This window comes from Gallus gallus, chromosome 9 (assembly GCF_016699485.2).
Source record: "Gallus gallus isolate bGalGal1 chromosome 9, bGalGal1.mat.broiler.GRCg7b, whole genome shotgun sequence".
NCBI lineage: Eukaryota > Metazoa > Chordata > Aves > Galliformes > Phasianidae > Gallus > Gallus gallus.
This window is the reverse complement of record NC_052540.1, coordinates 12,874,274-12,893,645: the sequence shown is the minus strand read 5'-3', so window position 1 is coordinate 12,893,645 and position 19,372 is coordinate 12,874,274. Positions and strand designations below refer to the sequence as shown.

General features: G+C 56.9%; 1 protein-coding gene across 50 annotated transcripts in view; it reads left to right on the top strand.

Moving 5' to 3' along the window:
• Positions 1 to 19,372, top strand: part of FCGBP (Fc fragment of IgG binding protein) — a 90,803-nt gene that overhangs the window by 30,106 nt on the left and 41,325 nt on the right. For all 50 annotated transcript variants that reach the window (XM_040705797.2, XM_040705786.2, XM_040705749.2 and 47 more), the window contains exons 42-76: positions 779 to 928; positions 1,535 to 1,791; positions 1,895 to 1,979; positions 2,099 to 2,179; positions 2,293 to 2,534; positions 2,628 to 2,911; positions 3,011 to 3,288; positions 3,536 to 4,131; positions 4,302 to 4,872; positions 5,010 to 5,209; positions 5,305 to 5,685; positions 6,051 to 6,337; positions 6,921 to 7,192; positions 7,998 to 8,147; positions 8,754 to 9,010; positions 9,114 to 9,198; positions 9,318 to 9,398; positions 9,512 to 9,753; positions 9,847 to 10,130; positions 10,230 to 10,507; positions 10,755 to 11,350; positions 11,521 to 12,091; positions 12,229 to 12,428; positions 12,524 to 12,904; positions 13,270 to 13,556; positions 14,140 to 14,411; positions 15,217 to 15,366; positions 15,973 to 16,229; positions 16,333 to 16,417; positions 16,537 to 16,617; positions 16,731 to 16,972; positions 17,066 to 17,349; positions 17,449 to 17,726; positions 17,974 to 18,569; positions 18,740 to 19,310. In XM_040705797.2, the coding sequence (XP_040561731.1) occupies positions 779 to 928; positions 1,535 to 1,791; positions 1,895 to 1,979; positions 2,099 to 2,179; positions 2,293 to 2,534; positions 2,628 to 2,911; positions 3,011 to 3,288; positions 3,536 to 4,131; positions 4,302 to 4,872; positions 5,010 to 5,209; positions 5,305 to 5,685; positions 6,051 to 6,337; positions 6,921 to 7,192; positions 7,998 to 8,147; positions 8,754 to 9,010; positions 9,114 to 9,198; positions 9,318 to 9,398; positions 9,512 to 9,753; positions 9,847 to 10,130; positions 10,230 to 10,507; positions 10,755 to 11,350; positions 11,521 to 12,091; positions 12,229 to 12,428; positions 12,524 to 12,904; positions 13,270 to 13,556; positions 14,140 to 14,411; positions 15,217 to 15,366; positions 15,973 to 16,229; positions 16,333 to 16,417; positions 16,537 to 16,617; positions 16,731 to 16,972; positions 17,066 to 17,349; positions 17,449 to 17,726; positions 17,974 to 18,569; positions 18,740 to 19,310 (9,912 nt within the window). The remainder of the gene's footprint in view (positions 1 to 778; positions 929 to 1,534; positions 1,792 to 1,894; positions 1,980 to 2,098; positions 2,180 to 2,292; positions 2,535 to 2,627; positions 2,912 to 3,010; positions 3,289 to 3,535; positions 4,132 to 4,301; positions 4,873 to 5,009; positions 5,210 to 5,304; positions 5,686 to 6,050; positions 6,338 to 6,920; positions 7,193 to 7,997; positions 8,148 to 8,753; positions 9,011 to 9,113; positions 9,199 to 9,317; positions 9,399 to 9,511; positions 9,754 to 9,846; positions 10,131 to 10,229; positions 10,508 to 10,754; positions 11,351 to 11,520; positions 12,092 to 12,228; positions 12,429 to 12,523; positions 12,905 to 13,269; positions 13,557 to 14,139; positions 14,412 to 15,216; positions 15,367 to 15,972; positions 16,230 to 16,332; positions 16,418 to 16,536; positions 16,618 to 16,730; positions 16,973 to 17,065; positions 17,350 to 17,448; positions 17,727 to 17,973; positions 18,570 to 18,739; positions 19,311 to 19,372) is intronic.

Below are 19,372 nucleotides of genomic sequence, written 5' to 3'. Positions count from 1 at the left end.
AAGAGCTGCCACTAACTATCTCTTGCATTTCTACTGCACAAAGGCACGCTCAGTTTCCCTTTTTTGGTGTCTGAGATTTGAGAATTCTTTCCTACTCCCTACTGCAGTGAATCAGCTGGTTTTGCATAGCGTTTTGCAGAGTGACAGTCTGGAATGGCCATAACATTTTTCCTGTGATGTCGTGCCCAGTGTCTTCTTAAGGGCACTGCTTGTCCTTAGTCCTGAAGCAGCATGCCCAGCATGTGGTGTCGGCAGCTTTTTGCCCGTATGAAGGCAAGCATTTCCTGAGGGACGCTGGGCTGTGGTAACACACAGCACATCATGAGAGACTTCAGACTTGCTGCCTCTCTGACTTGAAGTGCTTCTTCCAGTATCAGTTAGAAAGGCTTCAAAGTTGTGGGAAATGATTGCTAGTATTGAGCCCAAGAGAGAGCCCCACTCCTCCCAGGAGACTCAGCAAGGTAGCACCAGTAGAGGCAGAGAGAGGAAGCCTGGGGGACTCGGAGGAAACTGAGGGAGAAAGGAAGAAGCCTTGAGCAATGAACACTGTGCAGTGCCTGGGGTGGAGGCGATGGCTAGAAAACAACCTTCCTCCACTGGCCGTCTGTCCTCAGATTGCTCTCTGCTTACACCAGCACGCTGCCTATGTGCATCTGGTTGGCTGTCCTCACCTGGCCGTAATCATGCCAGGGATACAGGTGTGCCCTGTGGGACACTGGGGAAAGGTTGGCCCACTCTCACTTTTAAACCTCTGCTTTCCTTTCTGCACCATATCCAGCTCCCCCAGCAGCCTGCAACTTCTCCTGCACATTTGATGTCGACTTCTGTGAGTGGGTCCAGGAGCCGTCCAGCAGCATTGACTGGATAAGACACAAGGGACCAACGCCCTCTCCGGATACCGGCCCTTCCTTTGACCACACGACTGGAGGTAGGAACATCAACCAGCACACGGCGGTCATTCAAGCAGAGAGGTGTCCCCGAGAAGATGGTGACAAATGTCTTCTAAGAGCAGATACAAGCCACATATTCCCCGGCCTTGATCCACAGTCCTTTGTAGCAGTCTCCCCCAGGGTCAGAGCCTTCTTTTAAGGAGCTTTTCTGCCCTGGGATCAGTCTGGTACAATCAGAGCAGGGAAGGATCTGCCGGGCAAGGTGGTCAGTAGTAGAAAAAGTGGTGCCGGGCTGTCTCAGGGAAACAGGAACAGGTTTCTTTTAGGGGACACTGGCTTCTCCAGGAGCCAGTGAAGAGTGCCCCCAAAGCTGCAGAGCCGTGGTAGGATTGAGGGGATGCTTTGGAGGTGACGTTGTTGCCCACATCATGCCATACAGCTGTCAGAGCCCAGAGAGCCTGTTTCATTAGAGTGACTTAGGGCTGAGGGAACTGTGGCTAGTGAAGGACAATCTGTTGCTCTTGCCTCCTTTTCCCTGCCTCGAACTGCCACAGGACATGCTCCCAAGACTGCGCTGGGGTGTTCCCTGGGAGTGTTGTCTAGGTTTGATGTCTCATGACGGCATGGCTGGCGCTTTGTTTCAGATGGCTACTACATCTACCTGCATGGCAACGATCCCTACCCCGGCTTTGTGTCACAGCTGGTCAGCCCGGTGTGCAATTCAACGGGACCACACTGCTTCCGCTTCTGGTATCACATGTACGGAGTGGCTGAAACCATGGCCCTGCGGGTGTATGTGGCTCAGGACGGAGAGCTACTGGAGGTCTGGAAAAGCGTTGGGAACCACGGGGACAGATGGATCTTGGGAGAGGTCACAGTGCACAGTGCAGGAAACCTGCAGGTAAGGACAGGGGCTCTAACTGCCATCTGATGCAAAGAGTGCTGTGCAATGTCACTCGGAGCGTATGGCCGGAGCTAATGGTGGAAACCAACCTTTCCCTTAGCTTGTCCTCGAGGGAGAATGGGGGGAAGATTTCCGCAGTGACGTAGCACTGGATGATCTGTCCATTGAACAGGGATACTGTCCAGGTACGCGACACTGGCTGGGGAAAGGCAGCCTGCTTGTAGTGGCAGTCAGTGCATTTTCTGCCTTGAACAGGGCGTGGGCAAGGAGGGTTGATTGGCATGTGCCACTGTGTCTTTTGTAGGCGATGTGACCCCAACACCAGGCGCCGGCACCACCACACCTGTGGCAGAAATAACCACACCAACACCACAGCCAGGCTCAGGTGAATGGAGGAGAGCGGTCGTTGGGACGCAGTGCTTTTAGCACTGTAGAAAGGGGAGAAGCGCTGGAAGGAGGTGCCTAACTGAAGGGTTTCTCTGGTGCTTGTTTTGTCAGGAACGTGTGTGGTGGAGGGAGACCCTCACTACCACACATTTGACAAGCAAATCCACAACTTTATGGGCAACTGCACCTACACCCTCTCCAAGCTGTGCGAGAGCAACAGCTCACTGCCCTTCTTCAACGTGGAAGCTGCCAATGAACACCGAGGAGGGAACACTCGCGTGTCCTACGTCCAGTACGTGGACGTTGATGTGTACGGCCAGCGCATAAGGCTTGGGAAGGGTGGCGTGGTGACGGTAAGCACAAAGGGGAGCAGTGGCGGGGCTGTGCCGGGGGAGAGCCGTGCCAAAGGGATTGCTCCAACCCTGTCTGGGTTTCTGTCCTTCCAGGTCAACGGCGAGCCAGAGGTGCTGCCCTGCACCCCATCTGTGGGCGTGCAAGTCTCGTCCAGCGGGTTCTACACCATGGTGACAACAGACTTTGGCTTGAGAGTGAAGTTTGATGGGAACCATCGGGTGGAGGTGACGCTTCCAAGCACCTTTGGGCAGAAGGTTTGTGGCATGTGTGGCAACTACAACGGGATGGCAGCAGACGACTTCCTGAACCCTGACGGGGTGCAGGAGCCAGACTCCACCAGCCTGGGTAACAGCTGGCAGGTGTCTAACGACAGCAGGTGAGTGTAGTGCCCCAGCAGGTCTGGGGAGGGGTGGAGTGGAGCTGCCAGGAGAAGCCCACAGATAACCCGGGGGCTGTTCTCTCTGCCTCACTATAGCTGCTCAGCTGGGACGCAGTCCCCGCCAGCCTGCACTGAAACGGACAAGCAAGTCATTGCCAGCAGCAACTTCTGTGGGCTCCTCACGGACACCAGCGGCCCGTTTGAGGTGTGCCATGCCGTGCTGAGTGCCAGCGGTTACTTCGACACGTGCCTGTATGACCTGTGTGAGCTGGGGCTTGATCGCGAGGCGCTGTGCAACAGCTTGCAGTCCTATGCAGATGCCTGCCAGGCGCTTGGTGTCCAGATCCCTGTGTGGAGGAACGCAACATTCTGCCGTAAGTCAGAAACAGAAAAGCACCCCATTTTCTGAGCTGGTTAGCTGCTGTGAGTGTGGGAGCACCCTTTGTTGGTCACATTGCTGGTGTGGTTCTTTCTATGTAGAAGGCATCCCACTGGGGCAGCTGGGAGGAGCTGTGGGGCGATTGCATCCTTCCAAAGCCCCCAGTGAATCTGGCCTACCTTGGGAGCACTGCGGGTGTAGGATGACTGATGATTTCACTGCTTTTCCTTTTGTCTTGGCAGCCATCACGTGCCCAGCCAACAGCCACTACGAGCCCTGTGCTGCAGCTTGCCCTGCTACGTGTGTTAGCCCAACGGCACCATATAACTGCAGCTTGCCGTGCGTGGAGGGATGTGTATGCGACAGCGGGTACCTTCTCTACAACAGTCAGTGTGTGCCCAGCCAGCAGTGTGGGTGCTGGCACAACGGGCAGCACTACCCGGTGGGCTCAGAGTTCTGGACGGACAACACCTGCTCGTCCAAGTGCACATGTCCCACGCGAGGAGGCAAAGTCCAGTGCTCCAGTGCATCGTGCCCTGCTGGCCAGTTCTGTGGTGTGCAGAATGGGAAACCCGAGTGCCTGGAACACTCCTACGGCATCTGTCACGTCCACGGGGACCCTCACTACAACACCTTTGACAAGGTGACGCACAACTTCATGGGGAACTGCACGTACACCCTGGCCAAAGTGTGCTCCAACACCTCCGTGCCGTACTTCAACGTTGAGGCAAAGAACGAGCATCGTGGCAACCCCCGAGTGTCCTACGTGCGTGAAGTCGTGGTCGATGTGTACGGAGAGCGCATTACCATACTCAAGCAGGAGAGGAGCCGAGTGCTGGTAAGGGAGTGGGTCTGGCGTGTGCGCGGTGGGTCTGCAAGGCAAGGCTGATCTTTTTGGGCAGGGTCTTACCTGCAAGCAGCAGGAGTTTCTGTGTGAGAAGGGAGCCAGTCCCCATGGGGCTGACGGCCCCAGGGAGTCCACGGTGCATTGCGTTGTGTCTGCCCTAGGTGAACGGTGAGTACCGGACCCTGCCGGTGAGCGCAGCAGGAGGAGCCATCACCGTGAGCAGTAGCGGCCGCTACGTTGTCCTGGAGACGGACTTCAGCCTCCACGTGTCCTACGACGCTGACCACTCGGTGGAGGTGAAGGTGCCCAGCAGCTACTTCAACCTGACGTGTGGCATGTGCGGGAACTTCAACAACCGGAGAGAGGACGATTACATGATGCCCAACGGGCAGCAAGCCGCAGACTCCAATGCGCTGGGGGAGAGCTGGCAGGTCCCAAGCAGTGACAGTGACCCCAGCTGCGGCGTGCCCCCACCAACAGAGCCCTGCCCTGCAGACAAGGAGAAGCTCTACGAGTCCGAGCAGTTCTGTGGCATGCTGACAGCCAGACCAGGCGTTTTTGAGAGCTGCCACGCCGTGATCAACCCGCAGAGCTACTTTGAGACCTGCTCCTACGACCTTTGTGCCATGAGTGGTGCGCAGGAGGTGCTGTGTGGTGCGCTGGAGGCCTATGCTGACGCATGCCAGGCAGCTGGTGTGACTCTGCTCCCCTGGAGGAATGCCACCTTCTGCCGTGAGTACCCACCTTTGGGATGCCAGACACAGTGCGTGTGTCCTGTACCTCTGGCCAGTTCTTTGGTCTTTCCCTTGGCAGAAGGTATTCCCTTCCTTGTGGGCTTTGCTGGCCCTAACGTTCCCTTCCCTTTGCAGCCCTGCCGTGCTCTGCCAACAGCTACTATGACCCTTGCATGACTGGCTGTCCTGCCACCTGCGTTGACCGAGAAGCCCCGCAGAACTGTTCCAAGCCCTGCATGGAGGGCTGTGCGTGTGCCTCTGGCTTCCTCCTCAGCGGTGACACCTGTGTGCCCGAGGCCCGCTGTGGCTGCCTCTTTGAGGGCAACTACTACAGCGTGAGTGAAAACCCTGCCCTGTCTCCCTCTCCTCCCATGGCACTGCTTTGCATCTCCGTCTGTGCTTGACGTGCTCGGGGTTTCTCTGCCTGCAGGAAGGCGAGTCCTTTGTGAGCGAGAACTGCTCTCGCCGGTGCCGCTGTGAAGCCAGCGGCCAGATGGTTTGCTCTGCATTGTCCTGTGGTGAGGAGGAGGTCTGCAAGGTCCAGAACGGCCAGCGGGGCTGTTTCCCAGCCAGCACGGCTGTGTGCCACATCTACGGTGACCCGCATTACAACACGTTCGATGGGAAGCTTCACCACTTCCAGGGCTCCTGCAACTACACAGTGGTGACGGCCTGTGACAACTCCTCCCTTGGCTTCAGCATCACCATTCGCAACGAACATCGGGGCAACCCGAGCTGGACGGCTCTGAACTCTGTGGCACTGTCCATGGAAGGCCTCCACATTGCACTGCGCAAGAAGAAGAACGTCTATGTAAGCCCCTGATTTTTAGACCTGGGATCCACAGATACCCAAAGTACCGTTACGTAGCCGCGTATCCATCCCCTAGAAGAGCTCAATGTTCCCTGAGCCTGCAGGCATGCTCACACGAGGGCACGGCAGGTCTCTGAGCGAGGCAGACACGAGTGCTGGCGCAGAGGCAGGCATCCAACTGGTTTCCCGCAGCTTTTGGTGTGCTGTAGGTAGTAGAGCAGCTGTTGTTCTTGTAGGCCTGGGCAAGGTTTCTCTTGCCATCACTTCCTCTGACTCCTGGCATCACCATTGCAGCAAAGACCAGTGACTTGTCACTGGAGGGGCATCTCTTTATGCTTCTCTCTCCCTCTGTCTTCCTTCTTCAGATCAATGGTGCTCTGGCCACCCTGCCTGCTTCTCCAACGCCCAATGTGAACGTTTCCCTGAGTGGCTCCTACGTGCAAGTCTCTACCAAGCTGGGCCTGCAGCTACAGTTCAACGGGGACCAGGAGCTCCTGGTGAGGGTGTCGGAGAAGCACAAGGGCAAGCTGTGTGGGTTGTGTGGGACATACACGGGCAGCAAGGAAGATGACTTCAGGCGACCTGATGGGGTCGTTGTGCCTGACTTCAATGACTTTGGAGCCAGCTGGATGGTGCCGGATGACGAGTGGAAGTGAGTGCTTGTTCTGTTGCATAGAGGCCAGGCAGAGGTTTGCTGTGAGTGGCCCAAGGGAGGAGGGTTGCTAAGGGCTGTCATGGGGAAGGGGAGAGGAGGCAGCTGTGGGAAAGCGTGTTTGAGCGCATGAAGGCTCCCAGGCAGCAGGCATACGGCCCTCGCATCTTCCCCCTCTGCTCCATCCACCCACGGTGTGAGCGGTGCTCTCTCCCCGTGGGCACTGTGCTCTGGGTCCCTCAGTTACTCCTGTGTAGAGCCGTGCATCCCATTGCAAGCACTGTATCTCACCGTTCCCGACCCCAGAGTGAGGTAGGCTGGGCCGTGAGCACAGTGGTTTTCCCAAGTTACCATGGTCAGTGCTGCCTCTGTCATTTTCCTGAACCCCCGTGAAGCCCCAGAAGGGAACAGTGACTGTGGGCCGCGTTGCTGACCCTTGCAGATGACATCTGTGTGTGCCTTGTCGTAGGGAGGGATGTGGACTCCGCAAAGACTGAGGTTTTGCACGGCACGCCTGTGGGGAACGGTTGTGGCTCAGGTTCACAGGCCGCTGAGAGCTCAGGGCTGTCTGTCTGCTCTGCAGGTGTAACACGACCATCTTCCCGCCTGTGTCCTGCTCCCCCTTGGAGGAGGAGGCAGCTAACAAGAAGTGTGAAGTGCTCACACAAGCCGGTGGCCCGTTCCAGCCATGCCACGCAGTTCTGCCACCCCAGGCGTACTTTGAGAGCTGTGTCTATGACCAGTGTGGCACGGGTGGCAGCACGGAGCAGCTGTGCAGTGACCTGAGTTCCTATGCTGAAGCCTGTGCTGCGGCAGGGGTTGTTCTGGGAGACTGGAGCTCTGGCACGGTCTGCGGTGAGGAATCAGTTTATATTCTTTTCAAGAGCTGCCACTAACTATCTCTTGCATTTCTACTGCACAAAGGCACGCTCAGTTTCCCTTTTTTTGGTGTCTGAGATTTGAGAATTCTTTCCTACTCCCTACTGCAGTGAATCAGCTGGTTTTGCATAGCGTTTTGCAGAGTGACAGTCTGGAATGGCCATAACATTTTTCCTGTGATGTCGTGCCCAGTGTCTTCTTAAGGGCACTGCTTGTCCTTAGTCCTGAAGCAGCATGCCCAGCATGTGGTGTCGGCAGCTTTTTGCCCGTATGAAGGCAAGCATTTCCTGAGGGACGCTGGGCTGTGGTAACACACAGCACATCATGAGAGACTTCAGACTTGCTGCCTCTCTGACTTGAAGTGCTTCTTCCAGTATCAGTTAGAAAGGCTTCAAAGTTGTGGGAAATGATTGCTAGTATTGAGCCCAAGAGAGAGCCCCACTCCTCCCAGGAGACTCAGCAAGGTAGCACCAGTAGAGGCAGAGAGAGGAAGCCTGGGGGACTCGGAGGAAACTGAGGGAGAAAGGAAGAAGCCTTGAGCAATGAACACTGTGCAGTGCCTGGGGTGGAGGCGATGGCTAGAAAACAACCTTCCTCCACTGGCCGTCTGTCCTCAGATTGCTCTCTGCTTACACCAGCACGCTGCCTATGTGCATCTGGTTGGCTGTCCTCACCTGGCCGTAATCATGCCAGGGATACAGGTGTGCCCTGTGGGACACTGGGGAAAGGTTGGCCCACTCTCACTTTTAAACCTCTGCTTTCCTTTCTGCACCATATCCAGCTCCCCCAGCAGCCTGCAACTTCTCCTGCACATTTGATGTCGACTTCTGTGAGTGGGTCCAGGAGCCGTCCAGCAGCATTGACTGGATAAGACACAAGGGACCAACGCCCTCTCCGGATACCGGCCCTTCCTTTGACCACACGACTGGAGGTAGGAACATCAACCAGCACACGGCGGTCATTCAAGCAGAGAGGTGTCCCCGAGAAGATGGTGACAAATGTCTTCTAAGAGCAGATACAAGCCACATATTCCCCGGCCTTGATCCACAGTCCTTTGTAGCAGTCTCCCCCAGGGTCAGAGCCTTCTTTTAAGGAGCTTTTCTGCCCTGGGATCAGTCTGGTACAATCAGAGCAGGGAAGGATCTGCCGGGCAAGGTGGTCAGTAGTAGAAAAAGTGGTGCCGGGCTGTCTCAGGGAAACAGGAACAGGTTTCTTTTAGGGGACACTGGCTTCTCCAGGAGCCAGTGAAGAGTGCCCCCAAAGCTGCAGAGCCGTGGTAGGATTGAGGGGATGCTTTGGAGGTGACGTTGTTGCCCACATCATGCCATACAGCTGTCAGAGCCCAGAGAGCCTGTTTCATTAGAGTGACTTAGGGCTGAGGGAACTGTGGCTAGTGAAGGACAATCTGTTGCTCTTGCCTCCTTTTCCCTGCCTCGAACTGCCACAGGACATGCTCCCAAGACTGCGCTGGGGTGTTCCCTGGGAGTGTTGTCTAGGTTTGATGTCTCATGACGGCATGGCTGGCGCTTTGTTTCAGATGGCTACTACATCTACCTGCATGGCAACGATCCCTACCCCGGCTTTGTGTCACAGCTGGTCAGCCCGGTGTGCAATTCAACGGGACCACACTGCTTCCGCTTCTGGTATCACATGTACGGAGTGGCTGAAACCATGGCCCTGCGGGTGTATGTGGCTCAGGACGGAGAGCTACTGGAGGTCTGGAAAAGCGTTGGGAACCACGGGGACAGATGGATCTTGGGAGAGGTCACAGTGCACAGTGCAGGAAACCTGCAGGTAAGGACAGGGGCTCTAACTGCCATCTGATGCAAAGAGTGCTGTGCAATGTCACTCGGAGCGTATGGCCGGAGCTAATGGTGGAAACCAACCTTTCCCTTAGCTTGTCCTCGAGGGAGAATGGGGGGAAGATTTCCGCAGTGACGTAGCACTGGATGATCTGTCCATTGAACAGGGATACTGTCCAGGTACGCGACACTGGCTGGGGAAAGGCAGCCTGCTTGTAGTGGCAGTCAGTGCATTTTCTGCCTTGAACAGGGCGTGGGCAAGGAGGGTTGATTGGCATGTGCCACTGTGTCTTTTGTAGGCGATGTGACCCCAACACCAGGCGCCGGCACCACCACACCTGTGGCAGAAATAACCACACCAACACCACAGCCAGGCTCAGGTGAATGGAGGAGAGCGGTCGTTGGGACGCAGTGCTTTTAGCACTGTAGAAAGGGGAGAAGCGCTGGAAGGAGGTGCCTAACTGAAGGGTTTCTCTGGTGCTTGTTTTGTCAGGAACGTGTGTGGTGGAGGGAGACCCTCACTACCACACATTTGACAAGCAAATCCACAACTTTATGGGCAACTGCACCTACACCCTCTCCAAGCTGTGCGAGAGCAACAGCTCACTGCCCTTCTTCAACGTGGAAGCTGCCAATGAACACCGAGGAGGGAACACTCGCGTGTCCTACGTCCAGTACGTGGACGTTGATGTGTACGGCCAGCGCATAAGGCTTGGGAAGGGTGGCGTGGTGACGGTAAGCACAAAGGGGAGCAGTGGCGGGGCTGTGCCGGGGGAGAGCCGTGCCAAAGGGATTGCTCCAACCCTGTCTGGGTTTCTGTCCTTCCAGGTCAACGGCGAGCCAGAGGTGCTGCCCTGCACCCCATCTGTGGGCGTGCAAGTCTCGTCCAGCGGGTTCTACACCATGGTGACAACAGACTTTGGCTTGAGAGTGAAGTTTGATGGGAACCATCGGGTGGAGGTGACGCTTCCAAGCACCTTTGGGCAGAAGGTTTGTGGCATGTGTGGCAACTACAACGGGATGGCAGCAGACGACTTCCTGAACCCTGACGGGGTGCAGGAGCCAGACTCCACCAGCCTGGGTAACAGCTGGCAGGTGTCTAACGACAGCAGGTGAGTGTAGTGCCCCAGCAGGTCTGGGGAGGGGTGGAGTGGAGCTGCCAGGAGAAGCCCACAGATAACCCGGGGGCTGTTCTCTCTGCCTCACTATAGCTGCTCAGCTGGGACGCAGTCCCCGCCAGCCTGCACTGAAACGGACAAGCAAGTCATTGCCAGCAGCAACTTCTGTGGGCTCCTCACGGACACCAGCGGCCCGTTTGAGGTGTGCCATGCCGTGCTGAGTGCCAGCGGTTACTTCGACACGTGCCTGTATGACCTGTGTGAGCTGGGGCTTGATCGCGAGGCGCTGTGCAACAGCTTGCAGTCCTATGCAGATGCCTGCCAGGCGCTTGGTGTCCAGATCCCTGTGTGGAGGAACGCAACATTCTGCCGTAAGTCAGAAACAGAAAAGCACCCCATTTTCTGAGCTGGTTAGCTGCTGTGAGTGTGGGAGCACCCTTTGTTGGTCACATTGCCGGTGTGGTTCTTTCTATGTAGAAGGCATCCCACTGGGGCAGCTGGGAGGAGCTGTGGGGCGATTGCATCCTTCCAAAGCCCCCAGTGAATCTGGCCTACCTTGGGAGCACTGCGGGTGTAGGATGACTGATGATTTCACTGCTTTTCCTTTTGTCTTGGCAGCCATCACGTGCCCAGCCAACAGCCACTACGAGCCCTGTGCTGCAGCTTGCCCTGCTACGTGTGTTAACCCCATGGCTCCTGTTACATGCGGGTTGCCGTGCGTGGAGGGATGTGTATGCGACAGCGGGTACCTTCTCTACAACAGTCAGTGTGTGCCCAGCCAGCAGTGTGGGTGCTGGCACAACGGGCAGCACTACCCGGTGGGCTCAGAGTTCTGGACGGACAACACCTGCTCGTCCAAGTGCACATGTCCCACGCGAGGAGGCAAAGTCCAGTGCTCCAGTGCATCGTGCCCTGCTGGCCAGTTCTGTGGTGTGCAGAATGGGAAACCCGAGTGCCTGGAACACTCCTACGGCATCTGTCACGTCCACGGGGACCCTCACTACAACACCTTTGACAAGGTGACGCACAACTTCATGGGGAACTGCACGTACACCCTGGCCAAAGTGTGCTCCAACACCTCCGTGCCGTACTTCAACGTTGAGGCAAAGAACGAGCATCGTGGCAACCCCCGAGTGTCCTACGTGCGTGAAGTCGTGGTCGATGTGTACGGAGAGCGCATTACCATACTCAAGCAGGAGAGGAGCCGAGTGCTGGTAAGGGAGTGGGTCTGGCGTGTGCGCGGTGGGTCTGCAAGGCAAGGCTGATCTTTTTGGGCAGGGTCTTACCTGCAAGCAGCAGGAGTTTCTGTGTGAGAAGGGAGCCAGTCCCCATGGGGCTGACGGCCCCAGGGAGTCCACGGTGCATTGCATTGTGTCTGCCCTAGGTGAACGGTGAGTACCGGACCCTGCCGGTGAGCGCAGCAGGAGGAGCCATCACCGTGAGCAGTAGCGGCCGCTACGTTGTCCTGGAGACGGACTTCAGCCTCCACGTGTCCTACGACGCTGACCACTCGGTGGAGGTGAAGGTGCCCAGCAGCTACTTCAACCTGACGTGTGGCATGTGCGGGAACTTCAACAACCGGAGAGAGGACGATTACATGATGCCCAACGGGCAGCAAGCCGCAGACTCCAATGCGCTGGGGGAGAGCTGGCAGGTCCCAAGCAGTGACAGTGACCCCAGCTGCGGCGTGCCCCCACCAACAGAGCCCTGCCCTGCAGACAAGGAGAAGCTCTACGAGTCCGAGCAGTTCTGTGGCATGCTGACAGCCAGACCAGGCGTTTTTGAGAGCTGCCACGCCGTGATCAACCCGCAGAGCTACTTTGAGACCTGCTCCTACGACCTTTGTGCCATGAGTGGTGCGCAGGAGGTGCTGTGTGGTGCGCTGGAGGCCTATGCTGACGCATGCCAGGCAGCTGGTGTGACTCTGCTCCCCTGGAGGAATGCCACCTTCTGCCGTGAGTACCCACCTTTGGGATGCCAGACACAGTGCGTGTGTCCTGTACCTCTGGCCAGTTCTTTGGTCTTTCCCTTGGCAGAAGGTATTCCCTTCCTTGTGGGCTTTGCTGGCCCTAACGTTCCCTTCCCTTTGCAGCCCTGCCGTGCTCTGCCAACAGCTACTATGACCCTTGCATGACTGGCTGTCCTGCCACCTGCGTTGACCGAGAAGCCCCGCAGAACTGTTCCAAGCCCTGCATGGAGGGCTGTGCGTGTGCCTCTGGCTTCCTCCTCAGCGGTGACACCTGTGTGCCCGAGGCCCGCTGTGGCTGCCTCTTTGAGGGCAACTACTACAGCGTGAGTGAAAACCCTGCCCTGTCTCCCTCTCCTCCCATGGCACTGCTTTGCATCTCCGTCTGTGCTTGACGTGCTCGGGGTTTCTCTGCCTGCAGGAAGGCGAGTCCTTTGTGAGCGAGAACTGCTCTCGCCGGTGCCGCTGTGAAGCCAGCGGCCAGATGGTTTGCTCTGCATTGTCCTGTGGTGAGGAGGAGGTCTGCAAGGTCCAGAACGGCCAGCGGGGCTGTTTCCCAGCCAGCACGGCTGTGTGCCACATCTACGGTGACCCGCATTACAACACGTTCGATGGGAAGCTTCACCACTTCCAGGGCTCCTGCAACTACACAGTGGTGACGGCCTGTGACAACTCCTCCCTTGGCTTCAGCATCACCATTCGCAACGAACATCGGGGCAACCCGAGCTGGACGGCTCTGAACTCTGTGGCACTGTCCATGGAAGGCCTCCACATTGCACTGCGCAAGAAGAAGAACGTCTATGTAAGCCCCTGATTTTTAGACCTGGGATCCACAGATACCCAAAGTACCGTTACGTAGCCGCGTATCCATCCCCTAGAAGAGCTCAATGTTCCCTGAGCCTGCAGGCATGCTCACACGAGGGCACGGCAGGTCTCTGAGCGAGGCAGACACGAGTGCTGGCGCAGAGGCAGGCATCCAACTGGTTTCCCGCAGCTTTTGGTGTGCTGTAGGTAGTAGAGCAGCTGTTGTTCTTGTAGGCCTGGGCAAGGTTTCTCTTGCCATCACTTCCTCTGACTCCTGGCATCACCATTGCAGCAAAGACCAGTGACTTGTCACTGGAGGGGCATCTCTTTATGCTTCTCTCTCCCTCTGTCTTCCTTCTTCAGATCAATGGTGCTCTGGCCACCCTGCCTGCTTCTCCAACGCCCAATGTGAACGTTTCCCTGAGTGGCTCCTACGTGCAAGTCTCTACCAAGCTGGGCCTGCAGCTACAGTTCAACGGGGACCAGGAGCTCCTGGTGAGGGTGTCGGAGAAGCACAAGGGCAAGCTGTGTGGGTTGTGTGGGACATACACGGGCAGCAAGGAAGATGACTTCAGGCGACCTGATGGGGTCGTTGTGCCTGACTTCAATGACTTTGGAGCCAGCTGGATGGTGCCGGATGACGAGTGGAAGTGAGTGCTTGTTCTGTTGCATAGAGGCCAGGCAGAGGTTTGCTGTGAGTGGCCCAAGGGAGGAGGGTTGCTAAGGGCTGTCATGGGGAAGGGGAGAGGAGGCAGCTGTGGGAAAGCGTGTTTGAGCGCATGAAGGCTCCCAGGCAGCAGGCATACGGCCCTCGCATCTTCCCCCTCTGCTCCATCCACCCACGGTGTGAGCGGTGCTCTCTCCCCGTGGGCACTGTGCTCTGGGTCCCTCAGTTACTCCTGTGTAGAGCCGTGCATCCCATTGCAAGCACTGTATCTCACCGTTCCCGACCCCAGAGTGAGGTAGGCTGGGCCGTGAGCACAGTGGTTTTCCCAAGTTACCATGGTCAGTGCTGCCTCTGTCATTTTCCTGAACCCCCGTGAAGCCCCAGAAGGGAACGGTGACTGTGGGCCGCGTTGCTGACCCTTGCAGATGACATCTGTGTGTGCCTTGTCGTAGGGAGGGATGTGGACTCCGCAAAGACTGAGGTTTTGCACGGCACGCCTGTGGGGAACGGTTGTGGCTCAGGTTCACAGGCCGCTGAGAGCTCAGGGCTGTCTGTCTGCTCTGCAGGTGTAACACGACCATCTTCCCGCCTGTGTCCTGCTCCCCCTTGGAGGAGGAGGCAGCTAACAAGAAGTGTGAAGTGCTCACACAAGCCGGTGGCCCGTTCCAGCCATGCCACGCAGTTCTGCCACCCCAGGCGTACTTTGAGAGCTGTGTCTATGACCAGTGTGGCACGGGTGGCAGCACGGAGCAGCTGTGCAGTGACCTGAGTTCCTATGCTGAAGCCTGTGCTGCGGCAGGGGTTGTTCTGGGAGACTGGAGCTCTGGCACGGTCTGCGGTGAGGAATCAGTTTATATTCTTTTCAAGAGCTGCCACTAACTATCTCTTGCATTTCTACTGCACAAAGGCACGCTCAGTTTCCCTTTTTTTGGTGTCTGAGATTTGAGAATTCTTTCCTACTCCCTACTGCAGTGAATCAGCTGGTTTTGCATAGCGTTTTGCAGAGTGACAGTCTGGAATGGCCATAACATTTTTCCTGTGATGTCGTGCCCAGTGTCTTCTTAAGGGCACTGCTTGTCCTTAGTCCTGAAGCAGCATGCCCAGCATGTGGTGTCGGCAGCTTTTTGCCCGTATGAAGGCAAGCATTTCCTGAGGGACGCTGGGCTGTGGTAACACACAGCACATCATGAGAGACTTCAGACTTGCTGCCTCTCTGACTTGAAGTGCTTCTTCCAGTATCAGTTAGAAAGGCTTCAAAGTTGTGGGAAATGATTGCTAGTATTGAGCCCAAGAGAGAGCCCCACTCCTCCCAGGAGACTCAGCAAGGTAGCACCAGTAGAGGCAGAGAGAGGAAGCCTGGGGGACTCGGAGGAAACTGAGGGAGAAAGGAAGAAGCCTTGAGCAATGAACACTGTGCAGTGCCTGGGGTGGAGGCGATGGCTAGAAAACAACCTTCCTCCACTGGCCGTCTGTCCTCAGATTGCTCTCTGCTTACACCAGCACGCTGCCTATGTGCATCTGGTTGGCTGTCCTCACCTGGCCGTAATCATGCCAGGGATACAGGTGTGCCCTGTGGGACACTGGGGAAAGGTTGGCCCACTCTCACTTTTAAACCTCTGCTTTCCTTTCTGCACCATATCCAGCTCCCCCAGCAGCCTGCAACTTCTCCTGCACATTTGATGTCGACTTCTGTGAGTGGGTCCAGGAGCCGTCCAGCAGCATTGACTGGATAAGACACAAGGGACCAACGCCCTCTCCGGATACCGGCCCTTCCTTTGACCACACGACTGGAGGTAGGAACATCAACCAGCACACGGCGGTCATTCAAGCAGAGAGGTGTCCCCGAGAAGATGGTGACAAATGTCTTCTAAGAGCAGATACAAGCCACATATTCCCCGGCCTTGATCCACAGTCCTTTGTAGCAGTCTCCCCCAGGGTCAGAGCCTTCTTTTAAGGAGCTTTTCTGCCCTGGGATCAGTCTGGTACAATCAGAGCAGGGAAGGATCTGCCGGGCAAGGTGGTCAGTAGTAGAAAAAGTGGTGCCGGGCTGTCTCAGGGAAACAGGAACAGGTTTCTTTTAGGGGACACTGGCTTCTCCAGGAGCCAGTGAAGAGTGCCCCCAAAGCTGCAGAGCCGTGGTAGGATTGAGGGGATGCTTTGGAGGTGACGTTGTTGCCCACATCATGCCATACAGCTGTCAGAGCCCAGAGAGCCTGTTTCATTAGAGTGACTTAGGGCTGAGGGAACTGTGGCTAGTGAAGGACAATCTGTTGCTCTTGCCTCCTTTTCCCTGCCTCGAACTGCCACAGGACATGCTCCCAAGACTGCGCTGGGGTGTTCCCTGGGAGTGTTGTCTAGGTTTGATGTCTCATGACGGCATGGCTGGCGCTTTGTTTCAGATGGCTACTACATCTACCTGCATGGCAACGATCCCTACCCCGGCTTTGTGTCACAGCTGGTCAGCCCGGTGTGCAATTCAACGGGACCACACTGCTTCCGCTTCTGGTATCACATGTACGGAGTGGCTGAAACCATGGCCCTGCGGGTGTATGTGGCTCAGGACGGAGAGCTACTGGAGGTCTGGAAAAGCGTTGGGAACCACGGGGACAGATGGATCTTGGGAGAGGTCACAGTGCACAGTGCAGGAAACCTGCAGGTAAGGACAGGGGCTCTAACTGCCATCTGATGCAAAGAGTGCTGTGCAATGTCACTCGGAGCGTATGGCCGGAGCTAATGGTGGAAACCAACCTTTCCCTTAGCTTGTCCTCGAGGGAGAATGGGGGGAAGATTTCCGCAGTGACGTAGCACTGGATGATCTGTCCATTGAACAGGGATACTGTCCAGGTACGCGACACTGGCTGGGGAAAGGCAGCCTGCTTGTAGTGGCAGTCAGTGCATTTTCTGCCTTGAACAGGGCGTGGGCAAGGAGGGTTGATTGGCATGTGCCACTGTGTCTTTTGTAGGCGATGTGACCCCAACACCAGGCGCCGGCACCACCACACCTGTGGCAGAAATAACCACACCAACACCACAGCCAGGCTCAGGTGAATGGAGGAGAGCGGTCGTTGGGACGCAGTGCTTTTAGCACTGTAGAAAGGGGAGAAGCGCTGGAAGGAGGTGCCTAACTGAAGGGTTTCTCTGGTGCTTGTTTTGTCAGGAACGTGTGTGGTGGAGGGAGACCCTCACTACCACACATTTGACAAGCAAATCCACAACTTTATGGGCAACTGCACCTACACCCTCTCCAAGCTGTGCGAGAGCAACAGCTCACTGCCCTTCTTCAACGTGGAAGCTGCCAATGAACACCGAGGAGGGAACACTCGCGTGTCCTACGTCCAGTACGTGGACGTTGATGTGTACGGCCAGCGCATAAGGCTTGGGAAGGGTGGCGTGGTGACGGTAAGCACAAAGGGGAGCAGTGGCGGGGCTGTGCCGGGGGAGAGCCGTGCCAAAGGGATTGCTCCAACCCTGTCTGGGTTTCTGTCCTTCCAGGTCAACGGCGAGCCAGAGGTGCTGCCCTGCACCCCATCTGTGGGCGTGCAAGTCTCGTCCAGCGGGTTCTACACCATGGTGACAACAGACTTTGGCTTGAGAGTGAAGTTTGATGGGAACCATCGGGTGGAGGTGACGCTTCCAAGCACCTTTGGGCAGAAGGTTTGTGGCATGTGTGGCAACTACAACGGGATGGCAGCAGACGACTTCCTGAACCCTGACGGGGTGCAGGAGCCAGACTCCACCAGCCTGGGTAACAGCTGGCAGGTGTCTAACGACAGCAGGTGAGTGTAGTGCCCCAGCAGGTCTGGGGAGGGGTGGAGTGGAGCTGCCAGGAGAAGCCCACAGATAACCCGGGGGCTGTTCTCTCTGCCTCACTATAGCTGCTCAGCTGGGACGCAGTCCCCGCCAGCCTGCACTGAAACGGACAAGCAAGTCATTGCCAGCAGCAACTTCTGTGGGCTCCTCACGGACACCAGCGGCCCGTTTGAGGTGTGCCATGCCGTGCTGAGTGCCAGCGGTTACTTCGACACGTGCCTGTATGACCTGTGTGAGCTGGGGCTTGATCGCGAGGCGCTGTGCAACAGCTTGCAGTCCTATGCAGATGCCTGCCAGGCGCTTGGTGTCCAGATCCCTGTGTGGAGGAACGCAACATTCTGCCGTAAGTCAGAAACAGAAAAGCACCCCATTTTCTGAGCTGGTTAGCTGCTGTGAGTGTGGGAGCACCCTTTGTTGGTCACATTGCCGGTGTGGTTCTTTCTATGTAGAAGGCATCCCACTGGGGCAGCTGGGAGGAGCTGTGGGGCGATTGCATCCTTCCAAAGCCCCCAGTGAATCTGGCCTACCTTGGGAGCACTGCGGGTGTAGGATGACTGATGATTTCACTGCTTTTCCTTTTGTCTTGGCAGCCATCACGTGCCCAGCCAACAGCCACTACGAGCCCTGTGCTGCAGCTTGCCCTGCTACGTGTGTTAGCCCAACGGCACCATATAACTGCAGCTTGCCGTGCGTGGAGGGATGTGTATGCGACAGCGGGTACCTGCTCTACAACAGTCAGTGTGTGCCCAGCCAGCAGTGTGGGTGCTGGCACAACGGGCAGCACTACCCGGTGGGCTCAGAGTTCTGGACGGACAACACCTGCTCGTCCAAGTGCACATGTCCCATGCGAGGAGGCAAAGTCCAGTGCTCCAGTGCATCGTGCCCTGCTGGCCAGTTCTGTGGTGTGCAGAATGGGAAACCCGAGTGCCTGGAACACTCCTACGGCATCTGTCACGTCCACGGGGACCCTCACTACAACACCTTTGACAAGGTGACGCACAACTTCATGGGGAACTGCACGTACACCCTGGCCAAAGTGTGCTCCAACACCTCCGTGCCGTACTTCAACGTTGAGGCAAAGAACGAGCATCGTGGCAACCCCCGAGTGTCCTACGTGCGTGAAGTCGTGGTCGATGTGTACGGAGAGCGCATTACCATACTCAAGCAGGAGAGGAGCCGAGTGCTGGTAAGGGAGTGGGTCTGGCGTGTGCGCGGTGGGTCTGCAAGGCAAGGCTGATCTTTTTGGGCAGGGTCTTACCTGCAAGCAGCAGGAGTTTCTGTGTGAGAAGGGAGCCAGTCCCCATGGGGCTGACGGCCCCAGGGAGTCCACGGTGCATTGCGTTGTGTCTGCCCTAGGTGAACGGTGAGTACCGGACCCTGCCGGTGAGCGCAGCAGGAGGAGCCATCACCGTGAGCAGTAGCGGCCGCTACGTTGTCCTGGAGACGGACTTCAGCCTCCACGTGTCCTACGACGCTGACCACTCGGTGGAGGTGAAGGTGCCCAGCAGCTACTTCAACCTGACGTGTGGCATGTGCGGGAACTTCAACAACCGGAGAGAGGACGATTACATGATGCCCAACGGGCAGCAAGCCGCAGACTCCAATGCGCTGGGGGAGAGCTGGCAGGTCCCAAGCAGTGACAGTGACCCCAGCTGCGGCGTGCCCCCACCAACAGAGCCCTGCCCTGCAGACAAGGAGAAGCTCTACGAGTCTGAGCAGTTCTGTGGCATGCTGACAGCCAGACCAGGCGTTTTTGAGAGCTGCCACGCCGTGATCAACCCGCAGAGCTACTTTGAGACCTGCTCCTACGACCTTTGTGCCATGAGTGGTGCGCAGGAGGTGCTGTGTGGTGCGCTGGAGGCCTATGCTGACGCATGCCAGGCAGCTGGTGTGACTCTGCTCCCCTGGAGGAATGCCACCTTCTGCCGTGAGTACCCACCTTTGGGATGCCAGACACAGTGCGTGTGTCCTGTACCTCTGGCCAGTTCT